General features: G+C 45.8%; 1 protein-coding gene across 2 annotated transcripts in view; it reads left to right on the top strand.

The window, feature by feature from the left end:
• Nucleotides 1-24,911, top strand: part of SORL1 (sortilin related receptor 1) — a 114,692-nt gene that overhangs the window by 13,094 nt on the left and 76,687 nt on the right. For both annotated transcript variants that reach the window (XM_082200926.1, XM_082200925.1), the window contains exons 2-4: nucleotides 18,800-18,916; nucleotides 20,703-20,828; nucleotides 22,317-22,478. In XM_082200926.1, the coding sequence (XP_082057052.1) occupies nucleotides 18,827-18,916; nucleotides 20,703-20,828; nucleotides 22,317-22,478 (378 nt within the window). In that variant the 5' untranslated portion in view covers nucleotides 18,800-18,826. The remainder of the gene's footprint in view (nucleotides 1-18,799; nucleotides 18,917-20,702; nucleotides 20,829-22,316; nucleotides 22,479-24,911) is intronic.

The following is a 24,911-nucleotide window of genomic DNA, read 5'->3' as shown; positions in this document are numbered from 1 at the left end:
ATGATTAGCCCTGGGTTCAGGAGGGTATACCGCACTGAAAGCACTTGTCTGATGTGCATAAGGAACTGATTAACATTACAAGTGATAATATTGAATTTACTCCAGAATTATTTTTTATTTCTTTGTTTAAGGGTCATAAGGATATCAAGTCTAAGGACTGGATTTCACATTTGTTAACTGCGGCTAGACAAACCGTCCCTCAACAGCAGAAATTTTTGGATTCCCTAAACCTAAACTTACTTGCGTGGTATAAAAGGATTTGGAGTTTAGCAATAGCAGAGCAAATTACACGTAAAACCCGGTTTGTGCAGGGAAAAGAGAACCCACAATAATTTTACGCCACCTGGCAGAGCTTTATTACATATGCACCGGGCCAACACACAACAATGCCAGTCATGGATATTTGGGAACTTTCATGTATGTGACATGATCCCTAGAACTTTTTAATCTTTGAGGAGGTTGTGATGGAGGTTGTGATGGATCCTGTATAGTGCACTGGACTTATTGCTATATGCATTTTCTGTTTCGTATTGTGTTTAGTTTAGTTTCGGCTAAATAAATTCAATTTTTAAAAACCCCATGGATGACAGAGAATTAAATACTTACTTAGTTCTGCTACCTGAAACACTGGAATTTTCAGATGAGATCTGTGCTGTTTTACCTGCCAATATGCCTTCCTGATCCAATGCAGTAAGTCCCATGCAGTGTAAAAACTGAGATACGAAAGCTAGGAGCTAAATGCCACCTTGAACTTAGGTTATGGGTGCAACAATGGAATGTCTAGGCACGCTTTTTTATAACAAGAAAACAAAGCCGAAAATGAATGAGCTGCAGCTAAAGTATTGTGTTCATTTTTCCTACCCCTAATATTCTTAAGAGGGTCTCGGTCAGGTTTATCTCCATCTGATTGTGTCCTAGGTCTAGGTTTCAGCCCATCTGTTTATGTCTAGAGGGGTAGCTGTGCTAGTCCGTTCTAGCAAAAACAACAAAAAGTCTTATGGCAACTCAAAAGACTAAGAAATCTATTCTTTATTATGTATTTAGAACTCAGTGACCCAGTGCAGAGTCAGACAGAGTGTTCTTGATCTGCAGATTGTGACAGAGAGACTAGGAACAGGTTGCTCACCTGTATTTTTCATCCTTTCCGTCTCTCATGTGGATGGAATCTTGTTGTTTATGCATAACTGTTTAGCATTGCACTTGCATTGGGCCAAACAAACTGTGGTTAAGGCTAAGGCTTTGGGAACTGTGATTTGAAAGCAGATTTTGATATTTATTTGTAATCTTTTGTACCTCGCCTCTTAAGGTTAAAGATCTCCAGGGCGGATTACCAAAGGCATGATGCAAATAAGAGTAATTTGAAACAATTCAAGCTATTTCAAAAGAAGTTTAGTAGTGAATCAGCGGGGGCAGGCTGGGGGAGCTCATTTTAGAATGGATGAAAAGCACCGTCTTCCATGTCTGCAGCACTTTGCAAAGAATGAGCAGTCATAACATATGTTTGCATGCTACTTTCTCTAATGTATAGCCCCTTTTTTGCAGACTTTCCCCCTAACATACGCGTTTGTTTACACGTTGGTTGGTAGAAGAACAAAAATGCGAATTTTGAGGATAGTGAAAGTGTTTCGGCTTGTGTATGGGACTGAGAAGTGTGAATTTGCTAGTTTCTCATTAAATGCAAAACAACCACTACAACCCCAAACACTTTAATTTCTCTGCCATCCTTAGTGACCCCTAACCTAGAACCAGATGCTAGGTACACCACAGGGAAAGGGAAAGGAAATGGAGACTGGGAAAAACTTAGGCCCTGGCTATCTGCAGGGCTGTATTCTCCCCTACAAACCTGCCCAGGCTCTGAGATCTTTAGGGGAGGCCCTTCCCTTAGTCCTGCTACCTTTCAGGCACTCTTGGTGGGGATGTGGGAGAGGGCCTTTTTGGTGGTTGCACCCAGACTTTGGAAGTCCCTCCCTAGAGAAGCTAGAGGCTCCCTCCTTGTTGTGCTTCCGCCAGCAGGTGAAGGCTGCTGCATTCCTTTTTAAGGGAAAGGGCTTCAGTGGTGACGTTTTCGTTCTTTTAGAGTTTAATTGCAACAATCTTTTATAGGTTTCTAGCTTTCTGTGTTTTATTATCGGTGACGTTTTAATTAGTGTACGCTGCCTTGAGTTTCAGTCTGGGGAAAAGACTGGGTATTAATCATAATACAAATCAGAGCAAGAATCATAGAATCATAGAGTTGGAGAATATGCAGTTATTTTCAGTTGTATGGACTTAGGATTCGTTACAGTGCAGCAGGGGTGGGGAGTTGCTGGCCCCTCAGAAGTTGTAGGGTTATAATTTCTACTGTTCCTGAGAATTGGCCATGGTGGCTGGGACTGTTTAGCATTGCGCTTGCATTGGGCCGAACAAACTGTGGTTAAGGCTAAGGCTTCGGGAACTGTGGTTTGAAAGCAGATTTTGATATTTATTTGTAATCTTTTGTACCTCACCTCTTAAGGTTTATGATCTCCAGGGCGAAGTCCCTTCTCCTCCATGGGGTTAGAGAGTTGTGCCAGCACTGAAAAGGCATTAAAGGGGTTCTAGGTAACCCTGAAAGACCCTCTCCACCTGTGGGGAAAGGCTGCAATTTTACAGCAATCTTAGTTAGCCTTAAGTGTGCGTTGCTACAGATGTAACATGATTTGCTAATGCAAATCACTTGTCGAGGGGGTGAAGGAATTGTTCTCAATAGGAGAATGAAGAAGAGCCAGTCAATTCTAGGTACCACAGTCCATCCTGCAATGCTTGTACCATACCAATGAGGGTGAAGCGACTGGCACATCTCCTGTCTCTTGCCGGAGGTTGGCAGAACAATGAGAATGGCCTTTTTGTGTCTGCTGACGTATGGTTATCCTCCCTGTCCCCAATCTCCTCCTAATGCACATTAAGGCCTCACTGGAGAGAGGAGAGGGGGTGTAACATAGCTCTTGAAATAGTTGCTTTCACACTGGAACCTGGCAGGTGAAGTTTCACTAAGGTTGGTTTATGGAACGGCATTCAGGCGATGCTTCTGTTCTGCCACCCCGCCCCCTTCTCCTTAGAACAAAAAGAGGAAAGCTGCAGCTCAGCCGTTCAGATCCAGGGTGGATTTGTTATGCAACGGCGTATTTCCCCCCCAGCATTTAGACTTCGGGCAGCATGTGGATTAAATTCTATTCTGACAGTCTGGTGGAACTGGCTACGAACGGTAATTCCAAAACAAGCTGGTGGCTTGTGCAGATGGGCTGACAGCCCTGTGATGTTAGAAGCCCGGAAAACTGCCTTAACCCAAGGCTACATTCACACAGCAGTTTATTCCATTCCGTTTCCCTAACTGCTATATTTGAGCTTTCTCACAACGTAAAATCTGCATGCAGAAAACTAACTGTACACAGCACACCTTCAGTGCTCATTTCTGTGTTATTAGGTTCCAGAAAAAGAAAAACCAGTTTGCGGCCCCCTTAACCCAGAAAATGTCAGTTATTAAAGTGATGAAATTTGGTGGGGGGTATTCTGCCATATAGATGTTCCCTGCTGTTTTCATGGGGGAACAGAAGCAGGCATGGGCAGAAATGGGGGTGGGGTGGGGGAGTAGCAGTGATGTTGTCCAGTGGCTTCCATTGTTGTAGCACACCATGTCCACTGATGTGAATGAAATTCATTGTGAAATGCTTATTTCTTGGACAAAAGGCCACAGTTCCATAATGCAACAGGTACCGCAGTGTGAAAGGAACGCTAGAAAATGGAACAGAAGCACTAGCATTAAAATCAGGCAGACCATTGGGTCCATCTAGGGCAGTATTCCAGGGTTTCCCAAACTTGGGCCTACAGCAGTTTTTGGACTACAGTTCCCATCATCCCTGACCACTGGTCCTGCTAGAATGATGGGAGTTGTAGTTCAAAAGCAGCTAGAGAGCCAAGTTTGGGAAACCCTGGTCTACACTGACAGGCAGCGGCTGTCCAGGATTTCTTGCAGAAGTCTATTTCAGACTTACCTAGAGATGTGAGGGATTTGCATGTGAGGAGTGTTCTTTACCGTTGAACTGTAGCCTTTCCTTTCAGTAATGTTACTGCCTTAATCTAGATGGCATTTATTTATTTCAGACACACACACACACACACACACACACGCCACTTAATTATTTGCATTTCTAAGCAGTGCACAGAGAAACAATCCACAGAGATGGAACGATAAAAGAGTGTCGCAGCATGGGTGAAAGGACTGCACCGCTTGCAGCTGCGTCCCCAGGTAGCAAAACTCCCTGCCAGTAAGAAATAAACCAACCCTAGGCCATTTTTTGATGCGCAAACATTCACAGAGCCTTCCCGTTGCCCTGTGAAGCAGCACAGTTCATTCTGGAGCCTCGTGCTCTGTCCACCTCATTTCGTTCTGCCAGGCCTGATTCATTACAGGGAAAATAGCTATTTACAAGTCAGCCTTTCAGAGTTTTATGACTCAAATAAACCCGGCCTCCTCAACATGATGGGGATTAAGACATAAATTTGGGCATTGTGGTCTTGCGGGGGGGGGGGGAGAAGCCAGGAAGCCCAGATTTTATTGACTCATCACAAAAAAGAAAAAAAAAAGAAAGAAATCCAGTGAAGGCGTTTATTGGGTTTGGGATTGTGAAGGTGGTTTTCGAGTTCAGAAAGGCTGGTGTCTTGTGGCTTCTGCTGCTTGTCGTTCTCTCCTGCTTCTAGTTTCCTTATTCAGTCCTATTGCATGATTTGGCGGCGCCAGATTCACATTGTGGTTTTGCGAAAGGCACACGCGTCAGTTCCCTCCTCAAAACCTAAAGGAGGTCTGAAACCTTCTTGTGTCCACATCTTCAAATCTGTTCCGACCCTTTTGGCTGAAGCTGCTTCTTTGTGAAAACACAATTTGCCTCATTGCATCCCATACACTGGGGCTGGGGCTGGGGGGGGAACCTCGGGCCTAAGGGCCAAACACGGCTCCCCAGTCTTCTCTATCCGACACCTAGGACTCTTCTCAGGCCGTACCCCTCAGTAAGCTGCACTCTTCACTGACTCTGTCTGCACCTTCCTCGAGTGCTTTGGCTTGGCTGGAATGAGTCCCCGAACCTGGGAGACCAGAGTTCGAATCCCCACTGGGCCACAAAGCTCATGGGGTGACTTTGGGCCAGTCACAGCCTCTGACCGTAACCTGCCTCTCAGGGTTGTTGTGAGGCTAAAAAGGGAGAGGAGGTGAACCATGGACACCATGGAAAGGCGAGATAAAAATGTAACAACAACTAAATGAAAACAAATGTGGCCCTCCGGTGGGAAAAGGTTCTCCACCCTTGACAGAACATCATGTATATTATTGAAAGAGATGGTCCTGTTTTGGGTTTAGATGCTGAAATTCACATCGTAGAATCATAGGATGGTAGAATTGGAAGGGAGCATGAGGAACAACTGGTCCAACGCCCTTCAATGCAGGAATCTTTTGCTCAATGTAGGGCTCGAACCCACGACCTTGAGATTAAGTGTCTCGTTCTCTACCGACTGAGCAATCCCTCTGGTGCGTCTTGCCTCTGCTGCGAACTCGCAAAGCCGCACATAACTCTCTCAGCATCGACTGGCAGTGCGAATAAAACTGGCCTGCCTTACACAATTGTGGTTAAGGGTTGCTGAAAGAGTTTATGTGAAATGCTCTCAATTCTGAAGCATTGCAGAAGGGCTGAGTATTATAAATCAGTTTGCCAGGATCTCTGTACAAAGAGGAATAGCTGAGATGCAGGCAGGGTAGCAAGAGAGCCCGTTGTCTGCTCCAAGCATTTGGGATTACAGTGGTACCTCGGGTTACAAATGCTTTGGGTTACAGATGCTTCAGGTTACAGACTCCGCTAACCCAGAAGTAGTACCTTGGGTTAAGAACGTTACTTCAGGATGAGAACAGAAATTGTTCGGCGGCGGCACAGCGGCAGCGGGAGGCCCCATTAGCTAAAGTGGTACCTCAGGTTAAGAACAGGTTCAGGTTAAGAACGGACCTCCGGAACAAATTTAAGTTCTTAACCAGAGGTACTACTATAGTGTCAAACCTATCTGCCTGGGCATGTCCCCTGCTCCCCAATTGGAATAAAACTGGGAAGAGAAGTGCTGGGGTGCCGGTGTTGATATCTCTTGTATGAAAGAAACTGGTTTTGTATTGGGGCTTCCTACAAGTAGAGATGAGAAAGGCTGAGCAGAACAAATCTTTCTGCTGCATGCTACACTCAGTGCAGGGTTAACGTTACCAGCAGCAAAACACCTGCTTCCAACTCCTGTTTACTTCTTAAGGGCGGCTCCATTAAGGAAAGCTGTTCCTGGGGCAACTGAGTCCAACCACATTGTCTGAGTCACGAACAGGTGATTAATTAACAGCTGAATGAATGCTTGAAAACACCTCCGGCAGGCTGAATCTTCTGGGAGCTAAGTATAAATATCAGGGTGGGTGTTGAGGCGTCATTGTGTTGCAAGCTTCTGAGTGCTGTCTATCACACTGTCGAAATATATGTGACATGCACGCACGCACATGGGGCTGATCGTGATGTGGCACTACAGAACCTCCAATGGGGGACTGTGTGATGACAGCCTTACATTTTTATGTGTATGGGAAGATATATATGACTTGCAGCATTGATGAGAGGTGTAAGGATACAAGGAGAAGGAAGCAATGGATGACCCTGGATTGACTATATGACATGGCTTGTAATAAGCTGTCTTGTTTGGGGTTACAGATATTTATAGGAACAGAGGACAGGATGAAAATTAAAGTTTTGGTCATGGTGTGTGTGTGTGTGTGTGTGTGTGTGTGTGTGTGTGGAGAAGCTAGTGTATTTGAAAGATTGGTTTAGCATGAGTGAAAGCAACTACAGTAAGCCTTTTGAGGAGCTCTTGAAGGAGCTGGGTTTATTTAGCCTGGAAAAGAAGGGACTGAGAGGAGATATGATAGCCATCAAATATCTTAAGTGCTGTCACGTGGAAGAAGAAACATGCTTGTTTTCTCCTGCTCTGGAGGGTAGGACTCAAACCAATGGCTTCAAGTTACAAGAAAGGAGATTCTGACTAAACATTCGGAAGAACTTTCTGACTGTGAAAGCTTGTTTGACAGTGGAACAGACTCCCACGAGAGGTTGTGGACTCTCCTTCCTTGAAGGTTTTTAAGCAGAGGTTGGATGGCCATCTGTCATGGATGCTTTATTTGAGATTCTAGCATTGCAGGGGGTTGGACTAGATGACCCTTGGGTCCCTTCCAACTCTTAAGATTCTATGATTTATTTGTGATTAAAGTATCTCCTACCCTTTGTTTCATAGGGGCCTAGGGTGGCAAACAAATGCTAAAACCATAAAAACGTCTTTTGAAAAATCTAATACAGATGCAGACTGTCATGCAAGTATCTTGCAAGCATGACATCCGTGGCTATGCATGATGGCTTTCTCTGTCACACATGTTTCTGACCGCCAGTTGCTGGAAAGGTAGGAGGAGAGAGGACTCTGGTGCTCAGCTCCTGATTGAGGTTCCTATGAGAAGAAAATCCTCTCCTGTACAATTGAAAGGGAAAAGTGACCAGCTTCTAAGCTTATTTTTGTTTGTTTCCATGTGTGAAAACATTTGAATCCTTCTGGCCTGTGTTTTAAAACACCCACAAGGTAACAAGCAATTGCTTAACATTTGATATGGGATATAAAATCATGCAGCATAAAGAAAACCCACAGCACTTCATCAAAATGGCAACCAGCTATTCCCCCAAAGAGCAGTTGATAGGAATCAATTGTTGGATGTCTTGTGAAACGTGTTGGTCTTGGCCAGCCTTGCAAAAGGCAACAGTCCACCATCTCTTTAGGGCAGGCACACAGTGTGAGGGTCAGAACTGAAAAAGTCCTTTCTGGTGCTTCCAGTGTCTGGAGCCCAGACTGGTTTTGGCAGAGATGGGGAAATTGTGGAACTCCCTGCCTGTTGACACCAGGCAGGTGCTTTCACGCTACTCTTTTTGCCTTGTTTAGTCGTTTCCAACTCTTTGTGACCCCATGGACCAGAGCACACCAGGCACTCCTGTCTTCCACTGCCTCCCGCAGTTTGGTCAAACTCATGCTGGAATCTTTGAGAACACTGTCCAACCATCTCGTCCTCTGTCGTCCCCTTCTTCTTGTGCCCTCCATCTTTCCCAGCATCAGGGTCTTTTCCAGGGAGTCTGTACCACGAGGCTCTGCTTGTTAGAGTTTTAAGTCTTCTTTTAAATCGATTTGTTGTTTGTGTTTTTGAATATCTTATGTGTGAATCACATTGAAACAGAAGTTTAGAAGGCTATTGATAAATGAATTGCAATTATATAATAGTGAAATAAAATTAATAATACTGAGCCAGGCCATTGGTCCAACTAACTTAGTATTGTCAGCACTGACTGGCAGCAGCTCTCCAGGGTTTCAGGCAGGGGTCTCTCCCAGACTTGCGTGGAGATGCTGTGGTTTGAACCAAAGACATTCTATATGTGAAGCAGATGCCCCACTCCTGGGCTGGGGCTCTTCTCTCAAGACGCAGGTATGGCTGCCTTATACTGTCAGACCATTGGCCAGTCTAGATCAATATTGTCTGCAGTAGACTGGCAGTAGCCCAATAGTCAGGGATGATTGGTGCTGTCACTGAGCAACATTTGAAGGGCCAGAGGTGAGCTATCCTTGATCTAAGGCTCTAACCATCAACACCAGCAGTTGCTATATTTAAGAAACATGGAATTATATTTTGAAATAACTACGGGCCACAGAACGGAAGAACACAGAGAACAAAGCAATAAAACCACTAATTAAGGGATGAGGGCCTGTCACTGATTATGGTCCTTAGTATATAATGGGCGGAACAATTAGAATAAAGCAGCTCTAAAGAAATGTTAATGGAGTTCTGCAAAGTTTGAATGTCCCTGAATCACAGTCAGAGTAAGATGTTGGCATCTGAACTCAATTGGGATGTGGTCAGAAACTTCCACTCTCCTACAAGGCCGATAAATGGAACCGCGGGGCTGCAGTACCTTTGATAATTCCTTGCTTGTTGCACTTTGCGGAGCAGCTTTGCACAGAATGCTATGTAGGCTCTCAAATTTGATCAATCCACTGTTGAGAAGGTGGCTTGGGAGGCTTCCAGCTATGTTCTGCAGCATGCAGTTACCGTATTTTTTGCTCTATAACACTCACTTTTCCCCTCCTAAAAAGTAAGGGGAAATGTGTCTTATGGAGTGAATGCAGGCTGCGCAGCTATCCCAGAAGCCAGAACAGCAAGAGGGATTGCTGCTTTCACTGCACAGCGATCCCTTTTGTTGTTCTGGCTTCTGAGATTCAGAATATTTTTTTCTTGTTTTCCTCCTCCAAAAACTAGGCGCGTCTTGTGGTCTGGTGCGTCTTATAGAGCGAAAAATACGGTACTTAAGAAAGGTCTTGAGGCAGGAATCCAGGAGTCCTTTCGTTCCAAACCTATGGTGATGTATGGCTGCATCATGTCTTTTGAACTGGGACCTGGCGTAGTTATTTCACATTTGGTGATTAAGCTCTCAGCCGATGACTCCTGGTCAATCTGGTTTAATATTGTCCACACTCACTGGCAGCAGACCTCGAGGGTTCCAGGCAGGAGCCTGACATCCCTACCTACGGATGCCAGGGATTGGATTTATTTATGTCATCAGTTTGTGAATCACCTTCCACATTGACCTCAAGGCAATTTGCATAAAAACAACTAATAATATCTTTTTTAAAAGTGCAGAAAATGAGAACTACAGATAGGTTTAACAACAACACCTGAGGCAGAGATCTATTCACCCAGCTGGAAAAAAAGCTTGTAGAATCTAAAACGGCTTCGATTGTTTCCAGAAAGGACAAATAATGGGTACCTGCTTTATCCCAGCCTCTCAGTAGGCCTCTCAGTAGACCCTGCTCAGATTTATGGTGGAGCAGGCTTCTGATATTTTTTTAGGACCTTGAAGGAGAAACTCCATTGCAGAAAGCTGTGGCCTGCTAGCATATAAGGGGTGAGGCAATCTCTCAAGTAACCTGGTCCTGAGCTGTATAGGATTTAATATAGGAAGCTGCTTTAGTACTGAGTTGAACCATTGTTCTGTTGAGCTTGGTATTGTCTACACTGACTGGCAGCTGGGTTTTTGTTGCCTGGAAATGATGAGGATTGAGGTTGAATCCTGACAAGACAGAAGTACTGTTTTTGGGGGACAGGAGGCGGGCGGGTGTGGAGGACTCCCTGGTCCTGAATGGGGTAACTGTGCCCCTGAAGGACCAGGTGCGCAGCCTGGGAGTTATTCTGGACTCACAGCTGTCCATGGAGGCGCAGGTCAATTCTGTGTCCAGGACAGCTGTTTATCAGCTCCATCTGGTACGCAGGCTGAGACCCTACCTGCCCACAGACTGTCTTGCCAGAGTGGTGCATGCTCTAGTTATCTCTCGCTTGGACTACTGCAATGCGCTCTATGTGGGGCTACCTTTGAAGGTGACCTGGAAACTACAACTAATCCAGAATGCGGCAGCTAGACTGGTGACTGGGAGTGGCCGCCGAGACCATATAACACCGGTCTTGAAAGACCTACACTGGCTCCCAGTACATTACCGAGCACAATTCAAAGTGTTGGTGCTGACCTTTAAAGCCCTAAACGGCCTCGGTCCAGTATACTTGAAGGAGCGTCTCCACCTCCATCGTTCTGCCCAGACACTGAGGTCCAGCGCTGAGGGCCTTCTGGTGGTTTCCTCGCTACGAGAAGCCAAGTTACAGGGAACCAAGCAGAGGGCCTTCTCGGTAGTGGCACCCACCCTGTGGAATGCCCTCCCACCAGATGTCAAAGAGAACAACAACTATCTGACTTTTAGAAGACATCTGAAGGCAGCCCTGTTTAGGGAAGCTTTTAATGTTTAATAGGTTATTGTATTTTAGTGTTCTGTTGGAAGCCGCCCAGAGTGGCTGGGGAAACCCAGCCAGATGGGCGGGGTATAAATAAAACTACTACTACTACTACTACTACTACTACTACTGTTACCTGGGCCACTGAGCTTTGGCCTTTCCCTCAAAAGCTGGTACTAAAGCCTTGAGCAGATTGGCAGCCAGCAGAGACCCCACAGATACTATATGCTGGTGGAAGTTTCCCCCCCAAAAGCACCCTAGCTGCTGCATTCTGCACTGTGCTGCAGCCTCCAGACCCACCCCATAGATCTAAGTATACTGAATTTTCCTGTTATGCTGTTTACAATCCCCCAGTTATATGGGAAGTATGGTATACACCTGAATGATACCGCTCTAAGCAGCCATGGCTCCTCCCCCCCCCACCCAAGAATCATGGGGATGATAGTTTCTTCAAATGCAGAGAGGGGTTAGGAGACACCACAGAGCTACAGTTCCCAGAGTGGCTTAGCAACCAGTCTCTCTTCCCAGCTGTACCTTCCAGATATTGGATTCCAACTCTCTAAGAACGTAAGAAGAGCCCTGCTGGATCAGGCCAACGACCCACCTGGTCCAGCATTCTGTTCTCACAGTGGCCAAACAGATGGGAAGCACAGGAGCAGGACCTGAGCTGGGCTCCCATCTTCTATGACCATTGGCCAAGCTGGCTGGGGCTGATGGAAGTTGCAGTCCAATGTCACACAGTTCACAGTCACCATGTTGCCTGTCTGTGTTCTAAGACAATTACACTCCTTGGGTGAAGTTGGTATTGAGGCTCAGCTACCATATTGGCCCGAATATAAGCCGCACCTTTAAAATTAAAGGGGGGGGGGAAAGAAAAAAAAGACAATACCTGAGGAGGAGCGGGGGCCAAGGAGGCAGCACCTCCCCTTACGGTTTTGACTTTTAAAATGAGGCTGCATTTTAAATGGCATTTTAACCTGTGTTTTAAATTATTTTTTTCTTTTTCTTTTTTCTTATTATGTTTCCACTGAAATTTTATTGGTGTTAGCCGCCTTGAGCCCTCTGGCTGCGGAGGGCGGGGTATAAATTTATTATTATTGTTGTTGTTGTTGTATAAATTTATTATTATTGTTGTTGTTGTGTAAATTTATTATTATTATTGTTGTTGTTGTTGTTGTATAAATTTGTTGTTGTTGTTGTTGTTGTTGTTGTTGTTGTTGTTGTTGTTGTTACAGTGGTACCACGGGTTACATACGCTTCAGGTTACAGACTCCACTAACCCAGAAATAGTACCTCAGGTTAAGAACTTTGCTTCAGGATGAGAACAGAAATCGTGCTCCGGCGGCGCGGCGGCAGCAGGAGGCCCCATTAGCTAAAGTGGTGCTTCAGGTTAAGAACAGACCTCTGGAACGAATTAAGTACTTAACCAGAGGTGTTGTTGTTTAGTTGTTTAGTCATGTACGACTCTTCGTGACCCCATGGACCAGAGCACACCAGGCACTCCTGTCTTCCACTGCCTCCCGCAGTTTGGTTAAACTCAAGCTGGTAGCTTCGAGAGCACTATCCAACCATCTCGTCCTCTGTCGTCCCCTTCTCCTTGTGCCCTCCATCTTTCCCAACATCAGGGTCTTTACCAGGGTGTCTTCTCTTCTCATGAGGTGGCCAAAGTATTGGAGCCTCAGCTTCACGATCTGTCCTTCCAGTGAGCACTCAGGGTTGATTTCCTTAAGAATGGATAGGTTTGATCTTCTTGCAGTCCATGGGACTCTCAAGAGTCTCCTCCAGCACCATAATTTAAAAGCATCAATTCTTCAGCAATCAGCCTTCTTTATGGTTCAGCTCTCACTTCCATACATCACTAACCAGAGGTACCATTGTATTATTATTATTAAGGTACCCCTGCCCATCAGGGCCAGTCGTAACCGACTCTAGGGTTGCGCGCTCATCTCTCTCAAGAGGCTGGGAGCTGGTGCTGTCCGAAGACACTTCCGGGTCACGTGGCCAGCGTGACTAAGCTGCATCTGGCGAGCCAGCACCAGCGCCGCACACAGAAACGCCGTTTACCTTTCCGCTAGAAAGCGGTCCCTATTTATCTACTTGCACTTAAGAGTGCTTTTGAACTGATAGGTGGGCAGGAGCTGGGACATTATTATTATTAATTATTACTATTATTATTCAGCAGTGGCGGCAGGCAGCAGCGCTTCCAGAGGGTCAGCACCACCATGGCCCCCCAAAGCGCCCCCCGGCGGGCTAAAGCGCCAGTCACAGCACACCAGCTGGATCTCCTGTTCTTCCTCCTAGCAGACCTCGCTCTCTCACTCTCGCTCTTCACTTCCTCCCTCCTCGCCTCCTTCTGGCTCCCTCTCAGGGAGCCAGCCCAGCCAAAACCAGGCAACACCCGGGGCAAGCCTGTCGCTCCAAGCCAATTTTTGTAAGGTGGCGAATATAAGCCATACTTTTTAACTTTTCACGGTCAGAATATGGAAGGAAAAAAAAGTGTGGCTTGTGTTCAGGCCAATACGGTACTACTTCCATCCTTCACTGAAAGGGGGCCAGGATCCACGCTTTCTGGGAAACAGACCTGGTTTCCCTGCAATCATGCTATGGGGGAGATTTTAATCCTGTGATAATATTTGCACTCCAGATGGATTTATTTTTAGCACATGCTCCTCTGTTCGCTTAGTTTCCCTTACTGTTGACAGTGTGCCATGCTGGGAAGTGGTTGAGTTGTCAAGATTTGTTTCGGTTTCTTTCTCCTTCTTACGTAGGGGAGGTAACTGGTACAGACATTAATTCATATGCACAGGTTCAAGAAGAAACAGGAAGGCACACTTCCTGTGCTTGCACACAATGTAATGAACGGTAAATAAAAAATAGGGGCTTGCAAATCTCTCCTGTGGAAAGATGCATTTTCTCTCACAGCTCACAGGAACCTAAAGAAGAGCCCTGCTGCGTTATTTGTTGAAGTGGGCTTCTTAGAATTTGACAACATTTCCCAACTGGAGGAGTCCTCAAAGCAAATGTATTTATATATATTTCAGAAGCCGAAGCATCATGCTATAAGACTTCAGAATTTCTGTTTTGTTAGGCAATGTAATAGAGATGTGTGTGTATCATCTGTATATATCTATATATAATTACTGCAAGAGTGTTCTGCAAATATTCCTTAACTAATTCACATGGTTTTCAAATTCCTTTAATCCTTCCTTTCCGGTAATTTTGTTCCTCTGCTACTCTTTCTGGCTAATAGGCACACACGCACCATGTCTATCTTTCTCTCTCTTTTCCATCTGAGTGTTAGGATTCCCTTGAGCGGTTGTGTTGACCTGATGTAGCAGCAGGGTGACCGGCTGGTTTAGGATCTGGGACAGACACAAGCAACAGACAGAATGAGTGCAACTGAGCCTATGCACACAGATTCTCCCTCTCCCCCCCCCCCATCCAACATAAGAGCTTGCCCATATTTTTTTCTTTTTCTTTCTTTAAATGGCAGAGAGGCATCTTCATAAATAAATTAGAAGTGTAGAATCGTCGAGTTGGAAGACACCTCAAGAGACATCTTGGCCCAAGGCCTTGAAGTAGCAAAATAATGATTGGTCTTGACATTTGCTGTGTTTAAACAACCCTGCCATGGGTCAGATCAAGAGGCAGCAATGCACATGGGTGGTGGTTTTTTTTTGGTGTGTATGTGTGTGTGTTTGGTGGATGTACTAAAATAGTGGGATATATAGGCAGCTGTTGTGGTGGGGAGCCAGGCTTTCTAGTTAAGAGCGTGAAACAGACCATTAGTAGATTCAGGACAAAAGGAATATATTATTTACACAATGCAGACTAATAATAATAATAATAATAATAATAATAATAATAATAATTCTATCCCACCCCTCATCCAAAGATCACAGGGTGGTTTACAGTTTAATTAAAATTCTAGAATCTTCCCTTTTATCCCATAGCCACTAAGTTTACTCAGGAGCCCCGGGTGAGTGACCTTGTCAAAAGGATTTTGAAAATTATCAGTACTGCATCATCCAAGTCTGCATGTTTACTGACACTCCAGTTGCAAGACTTCCCTTTGCAGAAGCCATGCTGATTCTAACTCTGCAAGACTTATTCTTCTAGTGCAGGGGTCAGCAAACTTTTTCCGGAGGGTGCCGGTCCACTGTCCCTCAGAACTTGTGGGGGGCCAGACTATATTTTGAAGACCACCCCCCACGACTCTTCCCTCCCTTCTCCACAGCACCGGACGAGCCCCAGTGGCAGCTTACCTGTGCCTTATGAGTGGCGGTGGCGGCGGAGGGACGATGAGCGGCACGAAAGGGTTGGCTCCGGAGAGGGGCTGCTTAAAATGGTGCTCAGCCAATCGCAGCTCAACAAAGCCCAGCCCCCTTCCTCCTCTAGGCAGGGTGGGGAGAAGCCAGGAGGAGGAAGGGAGGAGGCGCCGCCACGGTGTGTGTATGTGTGTGTGTGTGGGGGGGGGAAATGGCGCAGCCTGAACAATCAGAATCCCCACGCCAATCCATGCGGCAATTCCCGGACTGTCCGTGGGCCGGATCCATAAGGCAATTGGGCCAGATCCAGCCCCCGGGCCTTAGTTTGCCAACCCATGTTCTAGTGCATAGGCATTTCATAGGATAGAAATACTTCTACAAATAAAGAAATAAGATGCGCTTGGTAATTTTATCTTTAAAACTTCCCATCAACTTGTGGGGGACAGTACAGTGGTACCTCTGGATGCGAACGGGATCCGTTCCGGAGCCCCGTTCGCATCCTGAAGAGAACGCAGCCCACGCCTGAGGGTCACGATTTGCCGCTTCTGCCCATGCGCGTGATGTCATTTTGAGCGTTTGCGCATGCGCGAGTAGCGAAACCCGGAAGCAACGCATTCTGTTACTTCCGGGTCGCCGCGGAGTGCAACCCGAAAACACTCAACCTAAAGCAACTTTAACCCTGATTCTGGAGCAGATCATTAAGCAAACAGTCTGTGAGCACCTAGAAAGGAATGCTGTGATCACCAATAGTCAGCATGGATTTCTGAAAAATAAGTCATGTCAGACTAACCTGATCTCGTTTTTTGACAGAATTACAAGCCTGGTAGATGAAGGGAACGCAGTGGATGTAGCCTACCTTGATTTCAGCAAGGCATTTGACAAGGTGCCCCATGATATTCTTGTAAAGAAGCTGGTAAAATGCGGTCTTGACTATGGTACCACTCAGTGGATTTGTAACTGGCTGACTGACCGAACCCAAAGGGTGCTCATCAATGGTTCCTCTTCATCCTGGAGAAGAGTGACTAGTGGGGTGCCACAGGGTTCTGTCTTGGGCCCGGTCTTATTCAACATCTTTATCAACGACTTGGATGATGGACTCAAGGGCATCCTGATCAAATTTGCAGATGACACCAAACTGGGAGGGATGGCTAACACCCCAGAGGACAGGATCACACTTCAAAACGACCTTGACAGATTAGAGAACTGGGCAAAAACAAACAAGATGAATTTTAACAGGGAGAAATGTAAAGTATTGCACTTGGGCAAAAAAAATGAGAGGCACAAATACAAGATGGGGGACACCTGGCTTGAGAGCAGTACATGTGAAAAGGATCTAGGAGTCTTGGTTGACCACAAACTTGACATGAGCCAACAGTGTGACGCGGCAGCTAAAAAAGCCAATGCAATTCTGGGCTGCATCAATAGGAGTATAGCATCTAGATCAAGGGAAGTAATAGTGCCACTGTATTCTGCTCTGGTCAGACCACACCTGGAGTACTGTGTCCAGTTCTGGGCACCACAATTCAAGAAGGACACTGACAAACTGGAACGTGTCCAGAGGAGGGCAACCAAAATGGTCAAAGGCCTGGAAACGATGCCTTATGAGGAACGGCTAAGGGAGCTGGGCATGTTTAGCCTGGAGAAGAGGAGGTTAAGGGGTGATATGATAGCCATGTTCAAATATATAAAAGGATGTCACATAGAGGAGGGAGAAAGGTTGTTTTCTGCTGCTCCGGAGAAACGGACACGGAGCAATGGATCCAAACTACAAGAAAGAAGATTCCACCTAAACATTAGGAAGAACTTCCTGACAGTAAGGGCTGTTCGACAGTGGAATTTGCTGCCAAGGAGTGTGGTGGAGTCTCCTTCTTTGGAGGTCTTTAAGCAGAGGCTTGACAACCATATGTCAGGAGTGCTCTGATGGTGTTTCCTGCTTGGCAGGGGGTTGGACTCGATGGCCCTTGTGGTCTCTTCCAACTCTATGATTCTATGATTCTATGATTCTAACCCAGGGTACGACTGTATTGGCTCCTACTGTCCTGGATCTTAGAGATATGGTTACACTGGCCGTTTCCCAGACCTTGGGTACAGCAACCCATCTTTGGAGAAGTTACGTATTTATGTGAGAAGATTAGCAATATCTAATTTGAGGTGTGTGTGTTTTTTTTTAAGAGCTCTCAGGTGGATACCATCCAGACGTAGCGATGTGTTCATTTTTTCATCTGTCATAAGGCTCGGAACTCAAAAGCTCCGGTTGAACCAGAACTCCAGTTCTCATTATTCCTTGATTGCAAAGCTTTCTGAGGAGATCAAGGCCGAGCATCAAAAGACCCTCAGCGAGGTTTGCTTGTCTTGACGTAACCCAGAGAGGCAAGAGCATCCCCTATGGGCTTGTTCTCACAACCGTTGAGCGGCAGCCCAGCGCTTCCTTGAAAAGAGGTTTTTGGCTTTGATATCGTTCATAATGTTTGGAGTGTTTAACATGCATTAATACTTGAGCTCTGCTCAGTACCACTTCAGAAGAGCGTAGGTGGTTCAGCTGCGGGTTTTTAATGAAAAAGGAATTAAATCGTTAAGTGGAAGCCTTCTAGCAAAAGCAGGGTTGGAAATGCGCGGTCCTTCAGGGGAGGTGAGCTCGTCGACTGCAGCCCATTGTCTCGAGAGTGCCTTCTCTTAGCATCACCTTCCACATGATGTAACAAACAGGTTTGCAGTTGCCTCGTGGGAGACAATCCCTGTCTCCTGATGCACATGCCTTGATGAATAAACAGTGGGAAAGGGATGGCCAGGAGCCAGAGACCTGAGGAAGTGAAGTGATAATAGAGCAGGGAAGTGGCGCGTTATTCTGTTTTCTTTTTTAATCCTGGGAAATGAGAAAGTTTGTGGGGAAATTGCCTGGTAATGACCCCCTGCCCTCCTTTTGTGTATCAGATTATTTTTCGACGAACCGTGTAGGCTGCACACTTTCTTGGGCAAAAAAAGATCTCATCACTGTTGTACATGCCTTGATTTAGCCTCGACTTGGACTGCTGTAGTGCTCTCTGCTTGGAGCTGCCCTAGAAGAGCGTTTGGAAGCCACAACTGCTTCTTGCAAATGACTGGTACCATGCTGGTTTTAGTTTGCCTGACTCCCAGTTTGTTTCTGGGTTCAATTAAGAGTGCTGGTTTTAATCTTTTACAGAGAAATCAGAATCCTTAAACCTGTTTGCTAGTGAGGATTATGATTATGAATTGTGGCTTTTTTGATCAATACACTGGCAGACTGCTGAAATTTGAAGGGTGGGAAAGAACTGTATGTTGGTCTGTTGCCTCAAATTATGTCAGCCTCCAGACATTTTCAGGGTTAACAAGGTTGCAAACAGATTCCCCCCCCCCCAAGGAACAAAACCAAATTGAGGGCCAAACCTTTGCTAGATTCCTCCAGATTTCTGGAAGTGGCTTTCACAACAGGCGAAAGATCACATAAAATGTGAGGAACAGGTAAGGAAATGTCATGAAAATGGGATAAAATACAGTCTGAATGCAGCTGTAATGTGACAAAACTCACACTGGACGTTCTTTTAACAAGACTCTTTCTTTCTTTCTTTCTTTCTTTCTTTCTTTCTTTCTTTCTTTCTTTCTTTCTTTCTTTCTTTCTTTTCCCCAGGTCAGCCTGAATGATTCCCACAACCAGATGGTCGTTCACTGGGCTGGAGAGAAGAGCAACGTCATTGTCGCTTTGGCTCGTGATAGCTTAGCCTTCCTAGGCCCCAAGTTAAGTGATGTAAGTAATTATGTCTCTGTGTGTGTTTTGTGTTTTTTGTTTTTAAATAAGTTTAAGGTGGAAAATAACATAGATAACCAAACTTCAACACAGTTAGTTGCTTAGCATGGATTAATGCTCCAGCCCTCAAATCAGTTTCCAACTAGTGCCTAATTTCTGTTTTGTACTGTTTTTGGCACCTTGCTAAAATCTTCTTCATGTAGGCCAGTATAGCCAGTTATGTAAAGCTGACATGTATTTTTACGTGTAATTTTATTTTATAGCATATCTTTTAAACTATGGATTTAATTTATATTGTGGTCCCCTCACTCTGGGGTCATTGCTTTTAAGTTCTGACTTATTAGTAATTTTAATGCATACTTTATGTAATCCACTTTAGAGGGTTTTTAAAAAAACACACACACACAATTAAACAGTATGGTAATGAGATGAAATAATAAAGTAGGCCTTGATAAGTAGGCAGCTATCAAAGCCGTTTCAGGCTATCCCCAAAGTGTGCCCCAATCATTTTAGGGAATATTAACTTGTACTTGTTGTAGGCACGGTTCAATTTAGTTTATTGTAAGCTTCCTTGTTAGGGACGTGAGTGGCGCTGTGGGTCAGAGCCTAGGACTTGCAGATCAGATCAGAAGGACGGTGGTTCGAATCCCCGCAATGGGGTGAGCTCCCATTGCTCGGTCCCTGCTCCTGCCAGCCTAGCAGTTTGAAAGCACGTCAAAGTGCAAGTAGATAAATAGGTACTGCTCCGGCAGGAAGGTAAACAGCGTTTCCATGCGCTGCTCTGGTTCGCCAGAAGTGGCTTAGTAATGCTGGCCACATGACCTGGAAGCTGTATGCCGGCTCCCTCGGCCAATAAAGCGAGATGAGCGCCGCAACCCCAGAGTCGGCCACGACTGGAGCTAATGGTCAGGGGTCCCTTTACCTTTAATGGGGAAAGGACCTCTTTATAGGAACCACCCATATAGATTGCACAACACCATTCGTTTTGGAGCTGGGAGTGGGCAGGGAGGAGTCGGAAATCTTTAACGAAATCAGAAGGTCAAATTTCAAAGTAATTACGTTTTATCAGCTCAGTATAACAAATAGTAAAGGTTCCAGAGACATGACATTTGCCCTCACCTTCTCTGTTGCTGGAAAGCTCCACAAGGGCACAGAGACCTGCCTTTTGTTCACTTACATTATTCTGTGTAAGTTGCCATGGCTTAATGGCTCTGTATAAATATGACAAAAATAATACTGTTTAAGAACAATGAGGAAGCTGATTTGTTGAGCAGGTCCATCTAGCTTGGTGCTGTCTAGGGTTCGAGACAGGGAATAATTACCAGCCGTACCCAGAAATTCTGGGGATCAAACCTGGAACCTGCATACAAAACAGATACTCACTACCAGTGAGCTATGGCCCTTCAGGAACAAGTGATTGTTGTTGTACAGCAGCCTGTTCCCTGATTTGCAAACTCACTTCCCTACTCCCTCCCAGACCCGCTCCTCTTCCATTTGTTGTAGCTAAGGGTGAGCAGCTGCAATAGTCCGTCCTGTCTCCTGAGCAAGCCTGAGGACTCTCAGTTGACACCGTTCTTAATACAAGAAGGCAGTTGCCATAGCTCTGCACCAGGAAGCCCCCAGTGCAATGCTATAGCCGCTCCTTCCTCTCATCCTGGTAAAGAAAAATAATTCTCAAATTCCTTGTTTCTTTTTCTTTTTTTTAAACAACCACATGATTTGGTGGGGTGGAACGGTCTTTTTGTGTGTGTGTGCAGTTTGTAACATTAGCATCTTTCCTTGCCAGGTTTATATTTCTTATGACTACGGGAAAACCTTTAAAAAGATATCGGAGAAATTCAATTTTGGCCCGGGGAACAGCAGCCAAGCAGTGATTGCTCAATTCTACCACAGCCCAGCCGACAACAAGAGGGTAGGAAATTAGAAATCGTTTGAATGTGTAAACAAAGGATTTCAGCTGCACACCCCCTAGATTTAAATAAGGGTGTTCTAAATATTTTGGGGTTGAAACTAGGGTAGGTTTCACATTTTTTCCTGAAAAAGATCTAATGCAAGTATTTGGCTTTCTCTCCCCTGCGCCACTTTGATCTTCACTTCTTTCTCTTTTCTCGGCTGGTTACATGGTTGACCCCAACTAACTGGGGGATCTCCTGAGCGGTGCTCAATGTGGTTTGACAATCCTTCTTCCCAGGGAACTCTGGGAACTTGTAGCACTGTGAGAGGAAAAAGGGTCTCCTTACAACTATGAGCACCATGAATAATCTACAGCTCCCAGGATCCTTTGGGAGAAAGCCATGCCTGTCGTGTGTTGAATGTGTGGTGTGAATGTGGTAAAGGCAAGAGACACATCCGTTGCTCCACCCACTTTTGTCTCTGGCTCCACCCATCCCAGGCACATGGCCCCTGGAAGCCTGCCTGTGAGGCCATGTGGCCCTGCTATGATAAGTAGATGTTATGGAAGGAGAAGCTGTATTTGTGGTTTCCATTTTTGGCAGCGGCTGCGAGGTTTGTTTTGTAATGTCTAGTTCCATCCTTGGATGAGCTTCTCGGTTTGTGTTGAAAATGTCAATTAAACTCAACCCCCCCCCCCCAGCTCCTTGTTTTGACCTCTGCGAAGTCTTCGCTTCGCCGTTTTGGTCAGTGATGTAGCGTCTCTGCCGTGTCTTCAGAGCAGACCAAGAGGTCTAAGTGTGTGCCATGCTCAGGCAGAACAGTAGAAATCGCTGCAACTAAACAGCTGTTTACCTAACAGCTAACGGGTTCGTGTAGCCGAGGGCTGAGGATTACAGATTGCGTTTGATCAAGAAAACTGACTGAGTCGCTTCTTATTTTGCGGTGGGGAGATGGGAGAGGGCAGAATAGAAAACAAAAGTCTTCCGTTGTTTTTTATAAAAATTCTCTCCTTAAAAGCAAAGTTTGCACAGTTGTCTTCTGTGACAGATGTGAATCCTAAACTAGCTTTGCAAGCCAAGCTGATGGGTGCCCTGCAGAAATGAAGTCGCCAGGCTTGTCAACTCCACCACTGAAGGAGGGAGGCCTACTCTAGCATTTAACTCCATAACCTGCTTGTCTCCGTCCCCCTTCCCCCCAACCATCCGATCCTAAGGGAAGGTCTAAATTGCACGTTTTGAATTTTATTGTGCTATTATCTTCTTTAGTGGGTTGTGCAAACTGCTGTTCTGAATAATGCTTTGAATAGGGTAGGGGGCCTTGGGGATGAGTTTGTAGAACCAAGAGGGCAGTGGATGAATTTTTTATTTTTTTATTTGGAACCACTGTTTTAAAATACAATTTATTGTATCGGTGAGGGATTCCAAACAATTCTGCCAAGATCTGCATGCTGATTTTTGAAGACCCACTGATTTTTTTGTCCTACCCTTTCCTCCTTTTCCTTTTACAGTACATCTTCGTTGATGCCTTCACTCAGTACCTCTGGCTTACCACGGACTTCTGCAACACCATCCAGGGCTTCTCAATTCCGTTCAAAGCGGCAGATCTGCTTTTGCACAGCCGGCTCCCAAACCTCATCTTGGGATTTGACAAGACCCATCCCAACAAGCAGGCGAGTAGATCACTGGCGGATGCATATGCCGAAGGCTCCCAATTTCTGCTTTTCTTTCTGTGCGTGGGGAGTGGGTGTCCTGCGAAAGAGATGCTCTGTGTGGGAAGGTGCCTCGGTGATCACGTGGAGCGCAGTTAAACTGTGGAACTCCCTCCCACTGGATGCAATGACGGCCGCCAACTTGGATGGCTTTAAAAGAGAAACTGGACAAATTCACAGAGGATACAGCTTTCAGTGGCTACTAGGCATGATGGCTGTGCTGTGTCTCCATAGTCAGAGGCAGTAAGACTTCTCAATGCTAGTTATTGGGAATTGCAGGTGGGGTGAGTGCTGCTGGTGCACTAAGGTCTTGCTTGTGGACTTCCTATAGGCATCTGCTTGGCCACTGTGAGCCAGGATACTGGCCTAGACACAGCATTGGCCTGATCCAGCAGGGCTCGTCTTATGTTCTTGATCATTTGTCTGTGTTTTGTGTTTTGGATTGTTAACCCCATTCAGAACCCAACTCTTTTAGAGCATGAGACTCTTAATCTTAGGGTTGTGGGTTTGAGCCTAACAACAACAACAACAACAACAACAACAACAACAACAACAATATACGATATACTATATACGATATTTTTATTGTCATTGTCCCATACAGAACAATGAAATTGAAAAACTACATAAAACTACTACAAAACTACATAAAACTACTACAAAACTACATAAAACATTCAAAAACCCCTGAAAACTCTGATAATAACCATAACAATAATAATAACCATAATAATAATAATAATATTTATACCCCGCCCTCCCTGGCCAGGGCGGCTAACAGCAGTAAAATTACAGTAAAAACATAATAGACAAAAAAACCAATTTAAAATACGGGTTAAAATGCATCCCATGAGCAAAAGATCCCTACATTGCAGGGAGTTGGACTAGATGATCCTTGAGGTCCCTTCCAGCTCTACAATTCCATGGTTTTAACTTGGTGCCCTCTAGATATTTTGAGCTGCATCTCCCACCACCCCAGATCCTCGGCCATGTTGCATGGTGGCAGTTGGAGTCCCAACAACATCTGACAGGCACCATGTCTGATAGAGCATCTGCTTTACATGTAGAAGGCCCCAGGTTCAGCTCCTGACATCTCCTGTTGTTGGGGGGGGGTGTATCCCCTGCCTGAAACTCTGGAGATCTGCTGCCAGCCAGTGTAGACCAAAATGAGCTGGGTAGGCCAGTGGTCTGACAGTTTCTCAGTTCTATGGAAAAGAGGCCTTCTGCGACCCTGCTCTTCCTCCTGTTCTCAGCCATACTGTGTTCAGAGCCTGGTGAAGGAAGAAATTAGGCCAGCGATTCCCACTTCCCAGCAAGAAGCCTGCCTTTGTTCCTCTCCAGGCCTGCTCTGCATTGTTCTCACGCCTGGTGCTCAAAATGGGCAGGAGCCCGGGAGGTGGAGGGACGCCAGACAGCCTAACTCCGCTGCCCTGGTACTTGGCAGGAACAACAGTGTTTGTCTTGTGTGGTCACATTTGGGTGGTTTTGCTTCCCCGCTCCCGCTTTCAATGTTTGGATGTTTCCTTCACCATAACTGAAAGGCGGTTAGCGCCCTGGGGTTAGTGGTCAAAGCTCGGAGACGATTTCTCGCTTTAGCCAGAGCGACACTTCTCGCCCTTGAAAAGAAAAAAAGGGAGGAGAAGTATCTCCCAGCTCCCAGCAGCAGAGAGCCAGAAGGAAGCATCGCTTGCAACCTCTCCCTGGTCCTTTCTCTTGCCGGCGAGCTCTCTCATTGTGTTCCTCCCTTTCCACCGACATCGGCTCTCCCTGATCTCAGCAACCATGGCGCTTGCTACTCACTGGCAGGGTGAAATTGCTCATAAGCTCTTTCTGCACCAGATCCGCTTGGGGTTAAAAGAGGAGGCTGGCTCTGCAAAGCTTTCGTGAGATTTCACGGGGCTACCGGAGTTCCCACAACCATCCCCGGCCTTCCAGAGCCGTCACACTGAGAGGGTCTTGCCTCTCAAGCAAGGCCTTTCCCCCCTGCCAGGTTATCTGGAATAATAATAATAATAATAATAATAATAATAATAATAATAATAATAATTTATTATGTATATCCCGCCCATCTGGCTGGGTTTCCCCAGCCACTCTGGGTGGCTTCCAACACAATATTAAAATACAACAATGCTTCAAACATTAACAGTTTCCCTAAACAGGGCTGCCTTCAGATGTTGTCGAAAAGTCTGGTAGTGGTTTTCTTTGACATCTGGTGGAAGGGCATTCCACAGGGTGGGTGCCACTACCGAGAAGGCCCTCTGCCTAAAAAGGGCTTCAAGCACTCCGGCTTGCAACTTGGGCAAGGAGCTCTGGGAGCACAGGGGCTTTTCTCCCCCTGCCCCACTTGCTACCTGCAGGGCAGCTCCAAGGATTTGGGTATTCCTGATTTTCGTG

The sequence above is a fragment of the Podarcis vaucheri genome (assembly GCF_965113315.1).
Source record: "Podarcis vaucheri genome assembly, chromosome: 15".
NCBI classification, from domain to species: domain Eukaryota; kingdom Metazoa; phylum Chordata; class Lepidosauria; order Squamata; family Lacertidae; genus Podarcis; species Podarcis vaucheri.
The sequence above is the reverse complement of the archived record's forward strand: the minus strand, read 5'-3'. Positions and strand labels throughout refer to the sequence as shown.